Below are 17,328 nucleotides of genomic sequence, written 5' to 3' on the forward strand. Positions count from 1 at the left end.
GAGCATACCCAGTTTCATGAACTAGTCGAGGTTATTCAGCAAGCCACAACCAAGATCACAATTCCACCTGCGCGAAGTATCCGACGTTGCCTTGAATTGACAGTCCAAAACAACCAGAAGGAGGTCATTGGAAGACTTCCGACCGGAAGTAATTTGTCAATAGCTCTTTATTGCTGGACATCTCCATTTCAGCAGGCATTTATGGCTATTACTGGTTACTTTCTCGATCAAGATTGGAATTACTGTGAAGTCCTCCTTGGATTTGAGCCTCTTCATGGATCTCATACTGGTGAAAACCTCAGCAAGACTGTTACTCAACTACTGGCTGATCATGAAATATCTGACCGGGTATTATCAGTGACCACTGATAATGCAACAAATAAAAATACCTTGATGATGAATATCCAAGATACCCTTCAGTCACAATATCGGTCGGATATCATGGTCTTCCGAGTTCCATGTATTGCGCATGTGATCCAGCTCAGCTTGAATGAGCTCCTTGGGAAATTGAAAGCAACACCGCCCAACAAAGAGATTTAGTTGGAATGGTCTGATGACAAAACCCATTCATTTCAGACCAAAAGGCATGGCTCCAACCGAGTTCATATCACAGAGACATTAAAAAAGGTAAGTCTATCCTACTCTTATATTTATAGATCTGTTCTAATTCAAATAACAAATATACGGGGTCTTGCAGTCTTTATTAACGCAAGTCCACAAAGCCGGGAGGCATTCATGGCTCTGCAAACCAAAGAGCCGGCCTTAATCCCTATCCAAGACGTCCAAACTAGGTGGAACTCTACCTTCCTGATGCTCAATCGTGCCAAAACCCTACAGCCTTTCTATGACCAGTATTGTGCAGATCATCAGTATCTCTATTTCAGGCTTGATCAAGAAGAGTGGCGACGGGTTGAATATCTTCTTCTTCTCACAAAGCCCTTTTTCGACTTTACCAGCATGTTATCAAAGAGTAAAGATATTACTGCCCATAATATCTATGGTATTTACAACAAGCCATTCTCGCACCTTGATGATGCCGAGGCCAAGCTCAAGAATAAAGGGGTTGTTTGGAAGAAGCGCATGCTCCAGGCTCTCCAGACTGCAAAAAAGAAGCTCTCGAAGTATTATACTGCCACTGATCATGAACCTTACGGTGATATCTATGCTCTTGCAACAATCCTTTGCCCATCAAAGAAACTCCGATACTTTTCATCAAGTGATTGGCAAGGCGAAATTGACTATGTGCAACATTATCATGAAGTTCTTGTTGTGATATGTCGTATCCTAACGGAATCAATTCCTAACGATACGACATATCACAACAGTTCTGAAACGAGAGTTCAATCGATACAAAGAGCTACTTCACCATAACTCAGATCCTACAGCATTGGATGATATATTTAGTGAGGCTGTTGATGATAATAATGACTGTGATCTTGATGCTGCCTGTGCTTCCCAGAGCCAGCTACCCGAGGAGCTCACAAAGCCTGAAGATGATGAGATCGCAAGATATCTTGCCCGGGGGATTGAGAGACAGAAGCCCCGAGTTTTCTGGAAGGACCATGAGAATGAATTCCCTATCCTTGCAAGGATGGCACGGGATATTCTCTCTATCCCTGCCAGTGGTGCTGGTGTGGAGCGATTGTTCAATTGTGCCCGTGATATCTACCACTATCGCCGCGGTCAGTTAAAGCCAGACACAATCCGGGAACTAATGCTTCATCAGTTCGCAACCAACTTTGATGTCAGGCAAGATGAGCTCAGTGTTCTTAAAGAGCATCTTTCTAATGGGGAGGCTGCGCTATTGGATCAAACTTGGAAATCAATGCCTCAGCTTGAAACCCTAGAGCCGATCAGTGATAATGAGGAAGAGGATCAAGAGCCTGGGATTGAGGATACACAGCAGGTGGAGGGCTGTGATGAGATTTCAGATGATAGGACTGTTGAACGATGGGGACAGGGAAAAGGCAAACAGTCACAAAAAAGATCATCTGATGTCCTCGATAATGAGGATGACGACCTTCCAGAGATGCCAGTACATCAGGGCACCCAGGCACGGCCAGGGCGGATTCGGAAGCAACCAAGATTACCAGATGGGTTTCAACTTGATGTATAATAGTATAAATAAATTTTATTGATTTTTTGAGAATATACTACATTTTTTAAGATTAATGAATTACAGTGCTATTACCTGAAAACCACAAGAGATGACAGCATAATAATGCAGACCGAATAAAGTCACGAGGCTTGGCATTATTGCCTTGATTGATATCCATTGGATATCCGCAATCCACACGCGGATATGGGAAGACTGACCATATCCGCAACATTTGGATATGGATTGCGGATATCCAATGGATATTGCGGATACTGCCGCAGTCTATCTATATGTAATGATCATAGATTTTCTTTATTAATCTCTGTTAATAATTTAAACATTAATATAGTATAGAGAGATCTTGGATATGAAATAGATTAGAAATTGAATGTTGAAAGTTTTTATAACTTGTTGATAATTGAGTGCGTGTTCATCCGAGGAGCATCGCGCAGATGAATGAGATATATCAGTCACCCCGCTTTACACCGCTTGTTTGCTTACCGCATACGTTACTTCTGTTTGTTGTGTTTACATCTTTATTTATGTATTTAAGACTGTTCCTGATCATAGCTAGATGATCAGGCGAATTCTAAGTGAATCTGAACCCGCAACACGACCCTTCGAGACAGAGCCCGTCCTCGAGTGAATAGTCATGTGATTTGTCTCAACCTTAAAAAGTATCCTCGGTCCAGCACATGACTGGATGTTGACATGTTATCTTTAACATCTTAGATAACTCTCTTCTTATCTATATAATGAACGATATAATATTATTGAAGATATAATTTAATTAAAACTTTAAAAAACCAATATTTAATTATTAGGGGAATATCATTAGGATTATTTTTTAATTAAATAATTATATATTTCTTTAGATATCAAAAGTGATATATTAATTTAGGTATATTGATATATATAAATAACAGAGTAAGTCTCTTAGTATAAAAACTGATATATTGTAATATAATTGGAAAGAACCTAGAACAAGTAATTGAAATGTCATAGTAAATTTAAGATCAACTTGATAATCAAGAGCATAAATAATAATAATAATCGGATACTTTCTTCCACCTTTTTAGGTTAAATCTACGACAAGACTATCTATATTTGTACATTTACGAATAGACGTACGATTGTATTATATTATAACGTAATTCACGGCCAGCCCGCCCACTCACTCTAAATACGCGCTTCCTACCTACATGTCTTCTTCAACCACCTACTATGCCACTAAAACGCACTGAATCTCGTCGAAAATCGACTAAGAGCGCAGGATCCTATTAGCCCTCTAGGCTATCTAAAAAGGTCAAATCAAATCTGTTTATATAGCTACCAAGCAATTTAACGTTCCTCAGTCAACCCTACGCGATCGCGCGGAGGGTGTAATATGCTGCATGGATATACGCCTAAACGGTCATAAAGTACTATTTAGAAGAGGAGTCGCTAGTTGAATAAATATTCTCTATAGATTCGCGCAGAGTAGCCCCTGGGGCCTCTACTGTGCCTGCAATAGCTAATATTCTCCTAGGAGCGCATGGATTAATCTCGCTATTAACTGTCAGCATTAATTAGGTATTAACCTTTATCGAACGTCGAGTTGCGCTTCGTACACGCTTCTTGAGACAGTACGATTATCAACGTGCCCTAAATTAAAGATCCGAAATCGCTACGACAGTGGTTTATTACTGTTGAACGCGTAATCAATAAGAAGGATAAATAACCGGCCCCACGTAATTTTTACCAAAATTACTGGACCCTCGCAAGCGAGGGTCCGACATCCAAACAAAAAACGACCCCCACAATATAAATTATCACAGCATCCGACTTTGACACCCAAATTACCCACATTTACATTAGAATTACTAGTAATTGAGGTCTCACTATGTGTATTCATAGGACGAACAATAAAAAAAAAATTCAGCGCTTCAAACGGCGTCCTGACTGCCTACAGTGCCGTTTTAGTTCAATCATAACCTTCTTCCACTGGGGCCGCAGTTTATCAATTGCCTCCAAATCAGTCAGCTTTTGTTTATCCTGCTTCATTTTTGCCACATTCGCTGAAGAAATAATGCCTCTTGATAAAACCTGTTCTTGATACACCATAACGTGCATGGCGTGCAGCAGTTGCAGCTTTTGATGTCTCAATCTCTCGGTGTGCCTCCTCTAGCTGATATGCACATGATTGTGCCCCCTTTGAGAGCTTTTTGACAATATTTTCATAATGAGAAATATCCTTGTTCAACGTCAAAAGCCTGCTCTCAAGTCTCTGAAATCGTTGAATTGTTTTGGTGTGCTGATATTTGTTGAATTGGATGAATTGGTTGAGGGGGATTCTGGCACTTCAGGATGATTATAATCCACCAGATTATCACACACAATATTAGGATTTCCAGAAACAATTTTTCGCCTAGGTTCACGTGTAATGATCCATTGGTCTTTTCCAATACCAATTTGGAAGCCTGTTTCATCAAAATCATATAAATCTTCAGGTTGAACACCATATAGATCAAATGCATTTTGAAACCTTTGAAACCACTCCTGAATCAATGATTTGTCATGTGCATGAAGACGTTCAATATCAAGGCTTTTTCGACGTCGGATATTGTATTTAGGATGTCGTTGTAGGAAGCGTTTGAGCCATTTTTCACTCAGTGGTGGTGAGGATGGGTTTGCCAGTTTCAAAATTGAAGTTGCAGCTGCCACAATTTGTGTACGCTTAACTGGTACTCCTAGACTATCATTATAGTCTATCCAGCCACATAAAGCTTTCTCTTGGGCAGGATCAAGCTTCCGACCATTAGGTTCACGTTCAAATAGTGATTTTTTGCCCCGATAGCGGCTACGGAGCCGTTGATAGGGTACATCAAATTCACGCGCAACTTTCGAGATATTTGGCCGAGATTGGGTATGTAGTTTTTCCAGCGCTTTTTCAATCAGTTCCTCAATTTCTTTGTTTGTACGAGGCATGTTGGTGGTGTGGGAGGATGCCGAAGTGGAAGTGTAGCTTTTTGAAGAGATTTATATTGTGGGTGTCATTTTTTGTTTGGGTGTCGGACCCTCGCTTGCGAGGGTCCAGTAATTTTGGTAAAAATTACGTGGGGCCGGTTAGTCCTTAATATCTATAGTAGCTATCTTATATCTTAATTCGATCGAATCTGCGCAGAAAATAATATTATATCGCTTTATATACCTTTGTATTCCTTATATCTACTATAACTTCTAGATAGATAAGGTATTTTGCTATACTTAAACGCGCGTATAGTCGCTTCGTGAGCGATCTAGCTCGTGTTAGATATAGATTATACTAATAAATTTAATCTCCTCACAGATTACCCTTAAGGCGCGTGCGGAGGCCTTTGAATCATATTATTTAAATTAGCTTTACTACTACTAGTCTCATTCTAATTGACCTAAACCAGGTGCTTTTAGAGCTCAATATCTCACTCTAAACACCTACACTACTAAGTGGTCGACAAGGTAGTTAGATCTAGCTAATTAACTGTCAGCAATCGGGGTCTATGACTCGTCTTAGTCATGTGCTGGACCTCGATTGACGTGGAAAGATAAGATGGGTGAGAACAGCTAATATTCAGAGATGAGAACCTTCAACTGCCTAACTAGCTAACGTTGGAATCAATCTCATATAAATAGACCAAAATAGAAGCAAACAAGCAGACAAACAATATAAGCGAAAGCGGGGTAAATTTCGTACTTTCCCCTTTACACACGAGCTAACTCTCTTATTCCCCAGTGAGCCGATCAGGATTACATCACTGCCTTAGAAGTCAGGTGTTGAACTACTTTCAAAGGACTTCCAACATTTACACTAAAATACCTAGAACTACTATTTAGCTATAAAAGCAAGCCTCGTCGCTTAAGGGACTACTAAAGTAATAATAGTCAATTAGCCCTCCAGTCCTATCAAAAATTATACTAGATCAGAGTATTAAAGGGTGCGCAGTGGTAATACGCAATATAAGAAAATGCTAATCTACGCATAGCGAATAAGAAGAAAGGCTAGAATCGCACACAGTCAAATCGGCAAATACCGCATGAAGGGGGCCTTTCAGTTGAAGGAGTTCTCTAGCTAGCTCAGCGGCTAAATCAGCTAGTTAAAGGTGACGTATGTGCAGGGCGATGTACCTATTCAGCGAGATCAACGGGAAACGACGGCCTGGCCAAGATGTAGTAGGTAGGTGCAGGGAGATTGGGCACAGGATCAATTTATGTAAAAATCGCTATATTCAAATCAATAACAGTGTTTTAGTTGAGATCTCCCAATTCAAACTTTTATAATAAGGCAGGTGGGCGAGCCGGCAGTGAATTACGTTAGATAATCAAAGACAATATTAATTAGATTAAGGCATAAGTATTAAACAATTGTAAAAAAATAGTATTTAAGTTTATTTTAAGATATCTTTCTAAACATTATTCTAAAAATTTCAATAGATTATCTATAATTTATAGTTAATCATTGAATTAATTTAAATAATTATAATAATAGTAGAAATGATAATAAAATATAGACTATCGTGATAAAAATGACACTATAGTCTAATACTTAAATGGGGGGTTCGAAAGGGGAAAGGAAACAACTATATTATTTGTCGGGAAATCACACGTCATTACCCTTGGGAGTGACGGCCGATAGTTCATCCGAAGTTCTGAATACTGAACCTTTCCTATGGGTGGCGTCCAATATATTGAAGCCACATTAGATGCATGGCGTTTAATGTATCGAACTACCCCTGCTCGTGCCCCTTTTCACTTGCATATTTTGTTTGCACTATTTGTTCTATTTTCGGTCTATATATAACTACTTAGTTACATCACTAGTTAATCAGACAGTTCTATCTCTTTGACTGATCTCACTCTTCTTCTTCCACACATTCCTGGTTATATGATTTAGCATCAGTCAACTTGCTTTGTGATCGCATACCAGCGAATGCAGACATCTACATATTAATTATGTCTATTCAATCTATTCAACTAAGTATATAGTACTAATATCTTACGAATTAATATTTATATGTTATTATCCTATCTGGTTTTATCCACTATGAAAAATATTCAGTTATATTAACATTTATTAGGAATAAAAATTATATATTAAATATCATACTAGAATCTAACGTGATCCACGGTCGCGCGAGCGACCCCATCAAAAATCCACTTCAATAATAATCCATCTTTTTCAACCACAACAACAATGCCCCCCCCAAACGCTCTGATAAAAAAAGAAGTTGACAGAGCAGGAGAGTCGCCTTTTATTAGCTATAAAAGCTATACAAGATGGTAAATATCCCTCTGCTGCAGCTGCTGCACGATCATTTGGGATACCTGTCTCAACTTTGAAGGCCCGGATCAATTGGCGCCAATCTGCTACTGAAAAGAGGCCATCTGGCCATATTTTCTCTCAAATCGAAGAGCAATCGATAGAAAACTGGCTACTCGATATGGACTCAAGAGGTGCAGCTCTTACTTTGCCTACGTTGCGAGATATGGCCAATCTTCTACTTAGTGCACGGAAAAAAGGCCCCTGTACCACTGGTATTAATTGGCCTTCTCATTTTGTCAAACGACACCCAAATCTCTCTACTCGACTTTCACGCAAATACGACTATCAGAGAGCTCTTTCAGAAGACCCTCGGATTATTAAACCATGGTTTGATTTGCTTCAAAGGACGATGGAAAAGTGGGGTATCGCTTCAGACGATATCTTCAACTTTGATGAGTCTGGTTTTGCCATGGGTGTTGGCGCAACGCAAAAGATTATCACTTCAGCGGAATACCATGGAAAAAGAGCACTTTTGCAAGCCGGAAATCGTGAGTGGGTGACTTCGATTGAGTGTATAAGAGCTTCTGGAAGTGTTCTCCCTCCACTCTTCATTTTCAAAGGAAACAGAGCATTTACGACCCTACCTCCTTTTAAATCAAAAAGGAGCTCGTCTAACTATGAGCCCAAATGGTTGGACTACCAATACAATTGGTTTATGGTGGCTAAAACATCATTTTATCCCAAATATTGGGACAAGAGTGGGAAAATATTGCTTACTGGTCCTTGACGGTCATGGGAGTCATTTAACACCTGAATTTGACCAAATATGTGAAGAACACCAAATCATCGCAATCTGTATGCCTCCGCATGCTTCTCATCTTTTACAGCCTTTGGATGTGGGTTGTTTCTCGGTTTTAAAGAGACTTTATGGAGGAGCGGTTTCAACTTTGGTGCGGAACGGAGTTAACACCGTTGACAAGGAAGATTTCCTAGAACTAATCGCAGATGCGAGAATGGGTTCTTTTAAGTCTTCCACTATACAGAATAGCTTTTTGGCTACTGGATTAGCACCATTTGATGCTAATAAAGTCTTGGAAAAGCTAAATGTGCACCTGGAATCTCTTCCTCCTCTGGAGATCCTCTCCCAGCGACCACTCCCTTCTGGCAGTGATAGAGATCCAAATACTCTTTGGACCCTCTCAAGATTCACAAAATCGCAATCTCGGATCAAAAAAGGTCTAGAGTCTTCTTCTTCTTTTCTTTCTTCACCAACAAAAAAGGAGATTGAGAAGACCTACAGGATGACTATAAAAGTAGTCCACCGCCACATTTTTCTCCAGCATCGCTGTACCCAATTAGAAGCTACCAACAAGAAACAGGCCAAAAAACGAGAGATTAAACATAAGTTTACGACCCAGAAAGGCATCTTTGGTGGTCTAGAGGGTGGTGAAGATGATGTGGTGGTTGAGGATGAAGATAGAAGCAAAGATATATCTTTACCGGAGGTGCCTGCAAAACTGGTTACTGAGCCTACTTTACCTTCTACCCCCTTGGTTCGGCGGCAGGTGACATGTTCTAGCTGTGGGATAAAAGGTCATACATATCCTAAATGCCCTACACGTGTTCAATAGCTAAACTTATGTTATTATTGTGGTTTTAATAGTGGTCAAAAATTGAAGGTTTTCTCAAATTTGGTGGGGTCGCTCGCGCGGCCGTGGATCACGTTATTATTCATTAGTTCATATGATTATAAATAATTATTTAATAATGATTAGAAACTTGGAAAACTCTGCAAATAATGAAGTCTAATACTAATTAAAGATTTAGAATATTGACAGAAGTTATAAAAGTTTATATACAAGTAACTATTAAAAACAATTTAAAATATATTGTTATGATGATGATGAATTCATTTGCCTGATGTAGCTTGCTCTAAATATATGCTGCTATGCGGGAGTGCTGTCAGGCCTGCCGACAGCTTGAAGGTGGTCGCCCGCCCACTGAACGATTGTTTCCATGGGTTGCAACGCAAGCCCCTAATTGGTCGCCCGGGGGTGTGTGCAGGCATGGCAAAATAGACAAAATAAACAAAGGAAATCCAAAACGAACGTCGCCTCCCCTCCACCCACTCTCCTTTCCACAAGCAGACTTCATTCTCTGATCTACTTCATCCTCCACCGCCTTCATCTGCGCAGCCTTCTGGGCCGTCGGCTGCCGCTCCTGCGCTCGCTTGCATCAAGGGAGTACAGTGGACCTGGCACTGCACTCCTAACGAGCACCATCCTTCTCCTTCCGTCACACTGTCCTGAGGGGTCATCCTTTTTCGTCGCCTTTTTCCGTGCCGAGAGTCAATGGTTCGACTGCTTGAAACTGATTTAAGAGACCTGTCCGGACCATGAATTCGGCCACAATTATGCGAGCCTCTGGCCGCGTCAGGAGCTCGTCGCGTCGAAGAGCAACTCCGCGGTCGGACGGAGTGTTTCTCACCCAGTTGCGCTCGTCTTAGAGTAGCGGGCATTCAAGCAAGATATGATTGACCGTCTGGTTCCCCAGATCGCAAGCGCATTTCGCTGGCTCGCGCCGATTGATGCTAGTCAAGTAGGCAGCAACGCCAATTCGTCCAGTACGAAGCTGCATCAGAATGGACGCTGTCGCTTTCCGCAGGTCGGACCAGTATTCCAGGGTCTTTGTTGGTCGTTCGACTAAGCGTTTCGTCGGTCGACCTGTTCTCTCTATGACCATGACCTTTCCCACTCGATTTTTGCCTGGCGGCGAATGCGGCTTTTAGCTGCAGCTGCGAGGCGAATATAATGATTGTTTGGGGTTTGTGGTCCTTCTGGTTCCTGGGTCGCCCTCCTTTGCGTGTCGGTCGACACGTTCATTGCCGGCCACTCCTTGATGAGCAGGTATCCACCTGAGGTGGATTTGACGGCCATTGGCTGCGTGTTGCCTTACCAGGCGGAGGCATTCTTCCAGGTAGACCTGTCCTGATGGCATCCGTGGTTGGCGGAGCACCTTCAATGCCGCTTGGCTGTCTGCAAAGATGACAAGCCCGTTTCTCGCCTGTGCCGCCCACGGTTCCGTGGCCTCCAGGATTAATTTGAGTGCCATTTCGATGGCACGGAGCTCGGCAGCGTATACAGTGGACGTGTATTCGCCGCCCATTTGGCTGTGAGCGTGGTGATCCTCGAGATCAACGACTACTGCTGCTCCAATTTTTCCCTCGATCCCACTCCCGTCGGTGTAGAGAATCAAGGGTCTTTCTCTTGGGTCTTTGGATAGAATGTGGTCGTGAGTTTTCACTGCCATCTCTCTGTCCTCGATGAACACCTCTGGCGGCGCTTGCCATGGTGCCTGGACGAATGCCTTCCGACTCTCCCAGTCCCTCGCCAAAGTTCCCGGGGGAGTCGTAAGGCATCCGCCCGTTTTCCAGGCTTGCGCCTCCATCGGTGTCCATCCAGACCAATCTCTCTCGTCCACCGGTCGGCGTCGTAGCATTGTTGGTGGGACAGCGAATGCTGGTCCAGTCCGTAACCGTAAAGCCGTTTCTTTTACAAGGCTGTTCATATGGATCGCAATTGGTGGTAGGTGTAGTTCTGTGTTCAGTGCCTCCGCTGCTGTCGTTCTGAAAGCTCCGCTGATCAGGCATGCTGCCCACTTCTGGATGGTTGACTGATTATTCGTGCCTTCGTCTTGCTGATCACCATTGGGTGGTACCAGGCCGATACTCCGAAGAGCATCTGTGGGATGACTACCGCTTGGTAGATCCTGCGCATAGCTTGAAAGAGAGGCACCCCACGTTGAGCCAGCCAAGCTTCGTAGCGCCTGGAGAGACACATTTGCCTTCGAAATTGCTTTTTCGCGGTGATGCTGAAACTCCAAGCTGGGATCAAGCCAGTAGCCCAGATAGCGTTCCGCCGTCCTTGTCGCAGGTACTGTGTGCCCCTGCAGTGACAGTGGTGTGTACCGAGGCTCGACTTCTTTCGTATTTACGAAATGCACGAGCGCGTACTTCTTTGTGTCGAATACTGAGGCATGCTTTCTGGCCCACTGTTCGGCCTTCCCGTAAGCAGTTTTGAGCTTCCTGATGGTCCTTCCTGATGGTCTCTCGCTCGCTATCTCCTTTGGTCATGACTCATGACTCATAAAGCAGACATTATCCACCCAGCCGTTACTGGTCACTCCGCTTCCGCATTTCTCAATCAGGTCTGCATTATCAGATAGAGAATCGGCGAAATCGGCGACCCTTGCGGAATGCCCGTTGGTGTTGGTATTGGACCAGAAGTGCCTTCTGGCATGCGGATCTTTGTGCTTCGATTTGACAGGAAAGAGAGACCTATCAACACAGCGCTCTGGTCATTAGCGATTTAAATACTAAATTATGGAAACTGGAAATTCCAGGTCTGAGTTAAGTCGGTGTTTCTATTATAATTTTTATGAGCCTTTAATTACAATTTCCAAAGTACCTCCCTGATATAAATTAGTTAAGGGCGGGGAAAGAGAAGATGACTAATTGCCGGAATAGCCGATACCGCGCCCGGATACCGCCACCAATCATAGCGATGCGCATTCGCCTTACCCGCTAGATCCTCGGTTGGTCACAATTCCCTTCAAAACCCGCCACTCCGTCTCCGTCGTGGTATCGACGTTCTGTCTTCCCATTTGTCCCGAGTCGCGAGCAATTATCCAACATGTCATTCTCTAACCTTGTCTCTGATATTGCTTTCCGCGACTCCAATGCAGATGATCGCGGCTCCCAAGTTTCGCACGCCCAGTCACGCGCTGCTCGATCATACACAAGCACTACGGCCACAAGTGTCAGCATCTCTGGGGATATTTCCAGTCAGCTTCACGCTGGATACAGCCATCCATTGAGTCGGTCATGGCAAGCAGAGCGTCAACTGACCAAGGTAAGCGGAATCCCATTATTTTACTGCCATTTCCTCCCTTGCTAATTTGTTCCCAGGAAATGCTCATATATCCGCTTTTCGTGACCGACAATCCAGATGAAGAGACTCCAATCCCATCTCTGCCAAACCAATACCGCCGAGGTGTCAATCGACTAATCCCGTTCCTGGCACCTCTCGTTCGCAAGGGGCTGCGATCGGTTATGCTTTTCGGTGTTCCTCTGCATCCCTCTGCTAAGGATGCGCTCGGTACTTCGGCAGACGACCCCGCTGGACCTGTCATTCAAGCTATTCGACTTCTTCGATCTCGGCTACCTCAACTGTATATCACCACAGATGTCTGCCTCTGTGAATACACATCGCATGGCCACTGTGGTATTCTTCGAGAGGATGGGACCTTGGACAACGCGCAATCTGTTGATCGGATCGCAGATGTGGCCCTGGCCTATGCCGTTGCCGGTGCTCATTGTGTTGCACCGTCCGACATGAATGATGGTAGAGTTCGGGGCATTAAGCTTAAGTTGATAGAGGCAGGCCTGGCACATCGCGTGCTTCTCATGTCGTACAGTGCCAAGTTCAGCGGTTGCTTGTATGGCCCATTCCGTGATGCTGCTGGGTCTTGCCCCTCGTTCGGAGACCGCCGTTGCTACCAGCTTCCCCCAGGAGGTCGTGGCCTTGCTCGGCGTGCGATCCAGCGAGACATCAAAGAGGGTGCTGATATCATCATGGTCAAGCCCGCTAGCAGTTATCTAGACATCATTCGAGATGCAAAGGACCTCGCTAAGGATCTTCCCGTGGCTGCTTACCAAGTGAGCGGTGAGTTTGCGATGATCCACGCCGGTGCAAAAGCCGGTGTCTTTGATCTGAAAGCAATGGCATTTGAAAGCACCGAGGGCATTCTTCGAGCAGGCGCTGGCATTGTGGTTAGTTATTTCGCTCCCGAGTTCCTGGACTGGCTGTGAGGTGAACTGCCGTGGCGTCGTATGTTTACAATTGCGACTGGCGCTTGGATTCATCCGTAGGATCCATTCATGATTCCCAATATCGAGATACCCACCATATGACTTCTTTTGTTGTTTGAGAGCCGGCTGTTACTCTATCACTCTCTACTAAACCATTCAACCATCATGAAAGGAATAAACACCACTCAGTTTCGAACATTATTCATATTCACATTTGTAATGTACTATCGCATGATGATAATAAAGGTTGATGTGGGAAGACGAAATGGAAGTAAAGGGCAGAGAAAGGAAGAGGACAGGATAAAAACATGTTCACATCGCCCCGGTACAAAGGGTAGAGAGGCCTGGGGCACAATCATCTGCAAAATAGAGTAAGAGGCCAGCCTGCCAGGCCTCCATCGCAGCGAGAAGAGAAAAATAATTAAGATCATGCCATTGAATCGATTATTTTCGCGGAGCAAGCTTCTTGATAGAACCTTGGCACCCCTTCCAAAGCTCACATGTAACTTGGCTTATATCCTTGGAAGCCGTAGGCGACAATATGAGTCTTCACCACCTCCCCTGGAGCAATATACGCGCCGCGTCCAAGGTGTACACCAGGATATAGCGTACAGCCAGCACCAAGATAGCAATCCTCTTCGATGGTGATGGGCCGACCCTGGTAGCGGCTTTGGGTGCCCTTGCGCTCTTGCATGCTAGAGTGAGCCATGGAGCTGAGCAAGGTGACGTTGGGCCCGATCCAGGTATGCGCACCGATATTGATGATGCAGTCGTCAACGAACTGACAGCCCTGAGACACCATTACATCTTCGCCAATATGAATGTTATATCCATAATTGCAGGTGAAGGGACTCTCGACGACCGCGCCTTGCCCAATCGACCCGGTGGAACGCGGCACAGGTACGCCCGGCGGCGTAGTCACAACGGTATCTGACGGTGGAACCAGAACTTCCTTGAGTAAACGGTTTTGTTCCTTAGAACTCAGTCCATTTACCGGATTACATGCATTGTTGAACCGCCAGAGAGCACGTTTACATCGATCTCGCTCCTCGACCAATTGCACATCAAATGGCCGGTACAATTCGCCGCGAATCATCTTCTCTTTCTCGGTCTCTTCGTTGGAGACTGCGCGGCCTGATAGCTGATGCTCAATGTTGAGGGCCATGCGTGCTTTTGCTTGAGGACTGTTCGTATCTATGGGTGCCGCGGGGGGCAGCGGGCATTGTTCAGCCCCCTGAAAAATCGCCATGTTGGACTTTGGTGGACCCGGCAGTTCACGCATCGGGGGAACGACCGCGTACTCCGGTTTCGAAGAACCCTCTCGCAATGACATTTCGTGAACGGGAGGAACTTCGCGATAATCGGGTTTTGCGAGGTGCTCTGAGACATAGGGTTGGGCCGTGCTGGCCCACCCTCGTTTCGACCATGACGCATGGGTGCCAGTTGGGCTCGTCGTATACTGTTGCTGTTGCTGTGGCTGTGGCTGTACCTGCGGTGGATGTGATGACGCAGGTGATTGTTGCTGCTGTTGCTGCTGCGGTGGAGGCGGCGGCGGACAAGGTGACTGTTGGGCCGTCCGATCCCCCTCTTCCGCGACAGACGGCCGCATCTTGCGCTCTATATGATCTGCCAGTCCAGTCGGTCGATCATGATGCGAAGGCGCTTCTGGCAAATACTGCGCACTAATTTCTGGGTAGCCTTCTTTCGATTGTAACGGAACAGGCACTTTGGTGCTGGATGGCTTCTGCCACATGCCCCGCGATGTATATCCTTCACACAGGAAGCCACCGCGAATACAATTGTTGCCTTATGTGGACAGGTTAGTCTTCAAATATCCGTAGTATCTCGATATCTTTCCAACGTTTGAGACCTACATGCAGGATGTTGCTCATCGCATTTTTTCTTGCGGCGGCGACAGGTCATGCAGCCCGTTTTGGTTCGATTGCTGAACACACGTTTCCTCTTGGGAGCCACCTGGACAGCCGCCGTGGCATGCTCCGAGGGATAGGCCGAGGGTGCTGCTACCGACTGCACCCCGGAGCGGATGGCATGAGGCGAGTGCCCAAGTCCCGCTCCTGGCCTTGGGCTTCGCGCTGTAGAGCATCCGCCAAATGAGCATCTGATGGGTCGAATTGTTGGGCGCGCTGCGCCTGACTGATTAATTGTGAATCGTATTCGGGCCATTGCCCATTCGAGGAGGGAGCTTCGTTGGTATCAGACCGGTGACCCGAGGCAGGAACCGAGTGGCCTGGTTCGATGTCAGAGACCGAGCCCGAGCCCGAACGGGCACCATTCGAGGTGGGTGGGCCGTCGATGGGGCGATCCAGAGGACCTCGACTGAGGCTCTGTGAGTCGCGATGGACATCTTGTTCGCCCGACTCCGATCGCTTCCGTTTGTGATTGGTATTGTTGGGGATGGGCGATGGCCCTGAGTCGGCGCGGTCATGGTCCGGGCCTTGAACACCGGGAGTCTCTTGAGTGGGCAGCTCTCGTTGACCGGAGATATCTCGCTCACTGTTCATCGGAGCTTTAGGCGCGGTGGTTGACTCCCTGCCATTGACGGCCGTGAAGCGCGACGGGCTGTGATCGGACCCGTTCTCGTGGTTGTCCATCACGGGAGCGCTTGCGACGGCTGTCATGATCCGAGGTCTCGGGCGTCTCTCCCCCCGCACAAGCAAGTGATGTCTCGGATCAGACCGAGCATATGAGTTCAGAAGGAACCCTTGAGGTGCAAGTGGGATCCACGATCCCGCGATGAAGCAACCGCTCAGAGACGCCGAAAAGCGGCAATTGAGGGGAGGGAGAAACACCCCGAGTGTCGCAGGATGCGCTCAACGCCGAGCTGAATAGGTCAATGCTCCGGTCCGTCTTTATTCTTTTCTTTTCTTTTTTTGGTGCTGGTTTTTTATGCTCTTCTCCCCTTTTCTTATTTTTAGTTTTTGAAATCTGGATCTTTTTTTCTTTTGATCCCCTTTTGTTGGTTTTCCTTTTTTTCCCCTTAGATGGGGTTGGGGTGCTGTGTTCTACACGAACCGGGAACGGGATCGCGGTAATCTCGCCTGGGTGGGGCGAGACCGGGCGGATAGGTTCAGCGCCCCGATGACCAGCACACTCTAACAAGGATTGATAGAGGCCGAGGGAATCAATAGATAAACCGAGCAGAACCAGGAGGCGGGGGATTGTCTAATACGAGCATCCAGGAAATCAGATCGAGGGGGAGAAAGTGTGGGGTTAGAAGGAGAAACTGGAGTAGATCAAAGAAAGACGGAATGGTGGAGGGGGAAGAAGGGGGGAAGGGAAAGGAAGGAGGGGGAAAAAAGGCAGCGAAGACGGGAGGGGGAAACTAAATAAGAAGAAAAAAAAAGAAACCGCTATACACCATGAAAAGTACCCCCGAGGGAACAAGCCCCCCTCCCCCATCATCCCCCCTCCCCTTCCCACCTTCTTCTACTTCCTGCTTCCTCGCTGGCTGTGACGATGTCCACTTCCCGTTGCTTCTTCCCCTTCATCGACGGGCAAAGTTCAGTTAACCGCCCTTTCACCCCCATCGGAAAAGCCCCCAAACCGGGACAAGGCCAATGGCCCCAGCGGGCGAAAGAGAAAGGGGAAGAGTTAGCGCGCGATCAGCAAGGACGGCGTCACGGGGGCCGCCAATCGGAAGGCGAAAGCGCCGTGTCGCAGTGGTGGTGCGCGGGTCTGAGACATCCATCATTTCCCAGGCGACCGGAGCGACAATGGCGCGCGTTCCCAGGCGCCCCGTGTGCCCCGGTGGAGACCCGAGTTGCGGCACGGCTGACGGCGCCAACCTTTGGGAACACCGCGCGGGTTGGGCGGTTATGCATCGCTTATCATCGTGTACGGACCCGGCCACGGGGGCTGGGCTCGGGACTTGGTATGCTGACCGGCGCATCGCGCGGATTAGTCATCGGTGATTTCACATTGGCGCTCAGTTCGGCATCAGACGGGTCTCTGGTACCCAGGGCCCATGTAGCTCGTTGCTGCTCGGCTCTTGGCAAGGTAGAACCGTAGGCGCTCCCTCTGTAGTGGACGATGGTCGTCGGGAGCTGGGAAGTATGATGTACG

General features: G+C 46.3%; 5 protein-coding genes across 5 annotated transcripts; 2 read left to right on the plus strand and 3 right to left on the minus strand.

Moving 5' to 3' along the window:
• Positions 1 to 735: 735 nt before the first annotated feature.
• N7532_000136 (uncharacterized protein) lies at positions 736 to 2,116 on the plus strand (the record flags this gene model as incomplete). Its single annotated transcript, XM_056612640.1, has 2 exons — positions 736 to 1,216; positions 1,326 to 2,116. The coding sequence occupies 2 exons, from the start codon at positions 736 to 738 to the stop codon at positions 2,114 to 2,116; spliced, it is 1,272 nt and encodes a 423-aa protein (XP_056479864.1).
• Positions 2,117 to 4,015: 1,899 nt separating this feature from the next.
• Positions 4,016 to 5,065, minus strand: N7532_000137 (uncharacterized protein; the record flags this gene model as incomplete). The annotated part of the gene is made up of 3 exons (XM_056612641.1): positions 4,016 to 4,155; positions 4,199 to 4,391; positions 4,475 to 5,065. The coding sequence occupies 3 exons, from the start codon at positions 5,063 to 5,065 to the stop codon at positions 4,016 to 4,018; spliced, it is 924 nt and encodes a 307-aa protein (XP_056479865.1).
• A 7,002-nt stretch (positions 5,066 to 12,067) lies between these two features.
• On the plus strand, positions 12,068 to 13,245 carry N7532_000138 (porphobilinogen synthase HEM2; the record flags this gene model as incomplete). The annotated part of the gene is made up of 2 exons (XM_056612642.1): positions 12,068 to 12,286; positions 12,343 to 13,245. The coding sequence occupies 2 exons, from the start codon at positions 12,068 to 12,070 to the stop codon at positions 13,243 to 13,245; spliced, it is 1,122 nt and encodes a 373-aa protein (XP_056479866.1).
• A 496-nt stretch (positions 13,246 to 13,741) lies between these two features.
• N7532_000139 (uncharacterized protein) lies at positions 13,742 to 15,884 on the minus strand (the record flags this gene model as incomplete). The annotated part of the gene is made up of 2 exons (XM_056612643.1): positions 13,742 to 15,051; positions 15,275 to 15,884. The coding sequence occupies 2 exons, from the start codon at positions 15,882 to 15,884 to the stop codon at positions 13,742 to 13,744; spliced, it is 1,920 nt and encodes a 639-aa protein (XP_056479867.1).
• Positions 15,885 to 16,783: 899 nt separating this feature from the next.
• N7532_000140 (uncharacterized protein) lies at positions 16,784 to 17,155 on the minus strand (the record flags this gene model as incomplete). The annotated part of the gene is made up of 1 exon (XM_056612644.1): positions 16,784 to 17,155. The coding sequence occupies one exon, from the start codon at positions 17,153 to 17,155 to the stop codon at positions 16,784 to 16,786; it is 372 nt and encodes a 123-aa protein (XP_056479868.1).
• Between the last annotated feature and the right edge of the window lie 173 nt (positions 17,156 to 17,328).

The sequence above is a fragment of the Penicillium argentinense genome (genome assembly GCF_028826775.1).
Source record: "Penicillium argentinense strain IBT 30761 chromosome Unknown utg000001l_segment0_segment0, whole genome shotgun sequence".
Lineage (NCBI taxonomy): Eukaryota > Fungi > Ascomycota > Eurotiomycetes > Eurotiales > Aspergillaceae > Penicillium > Penicillium argentinense.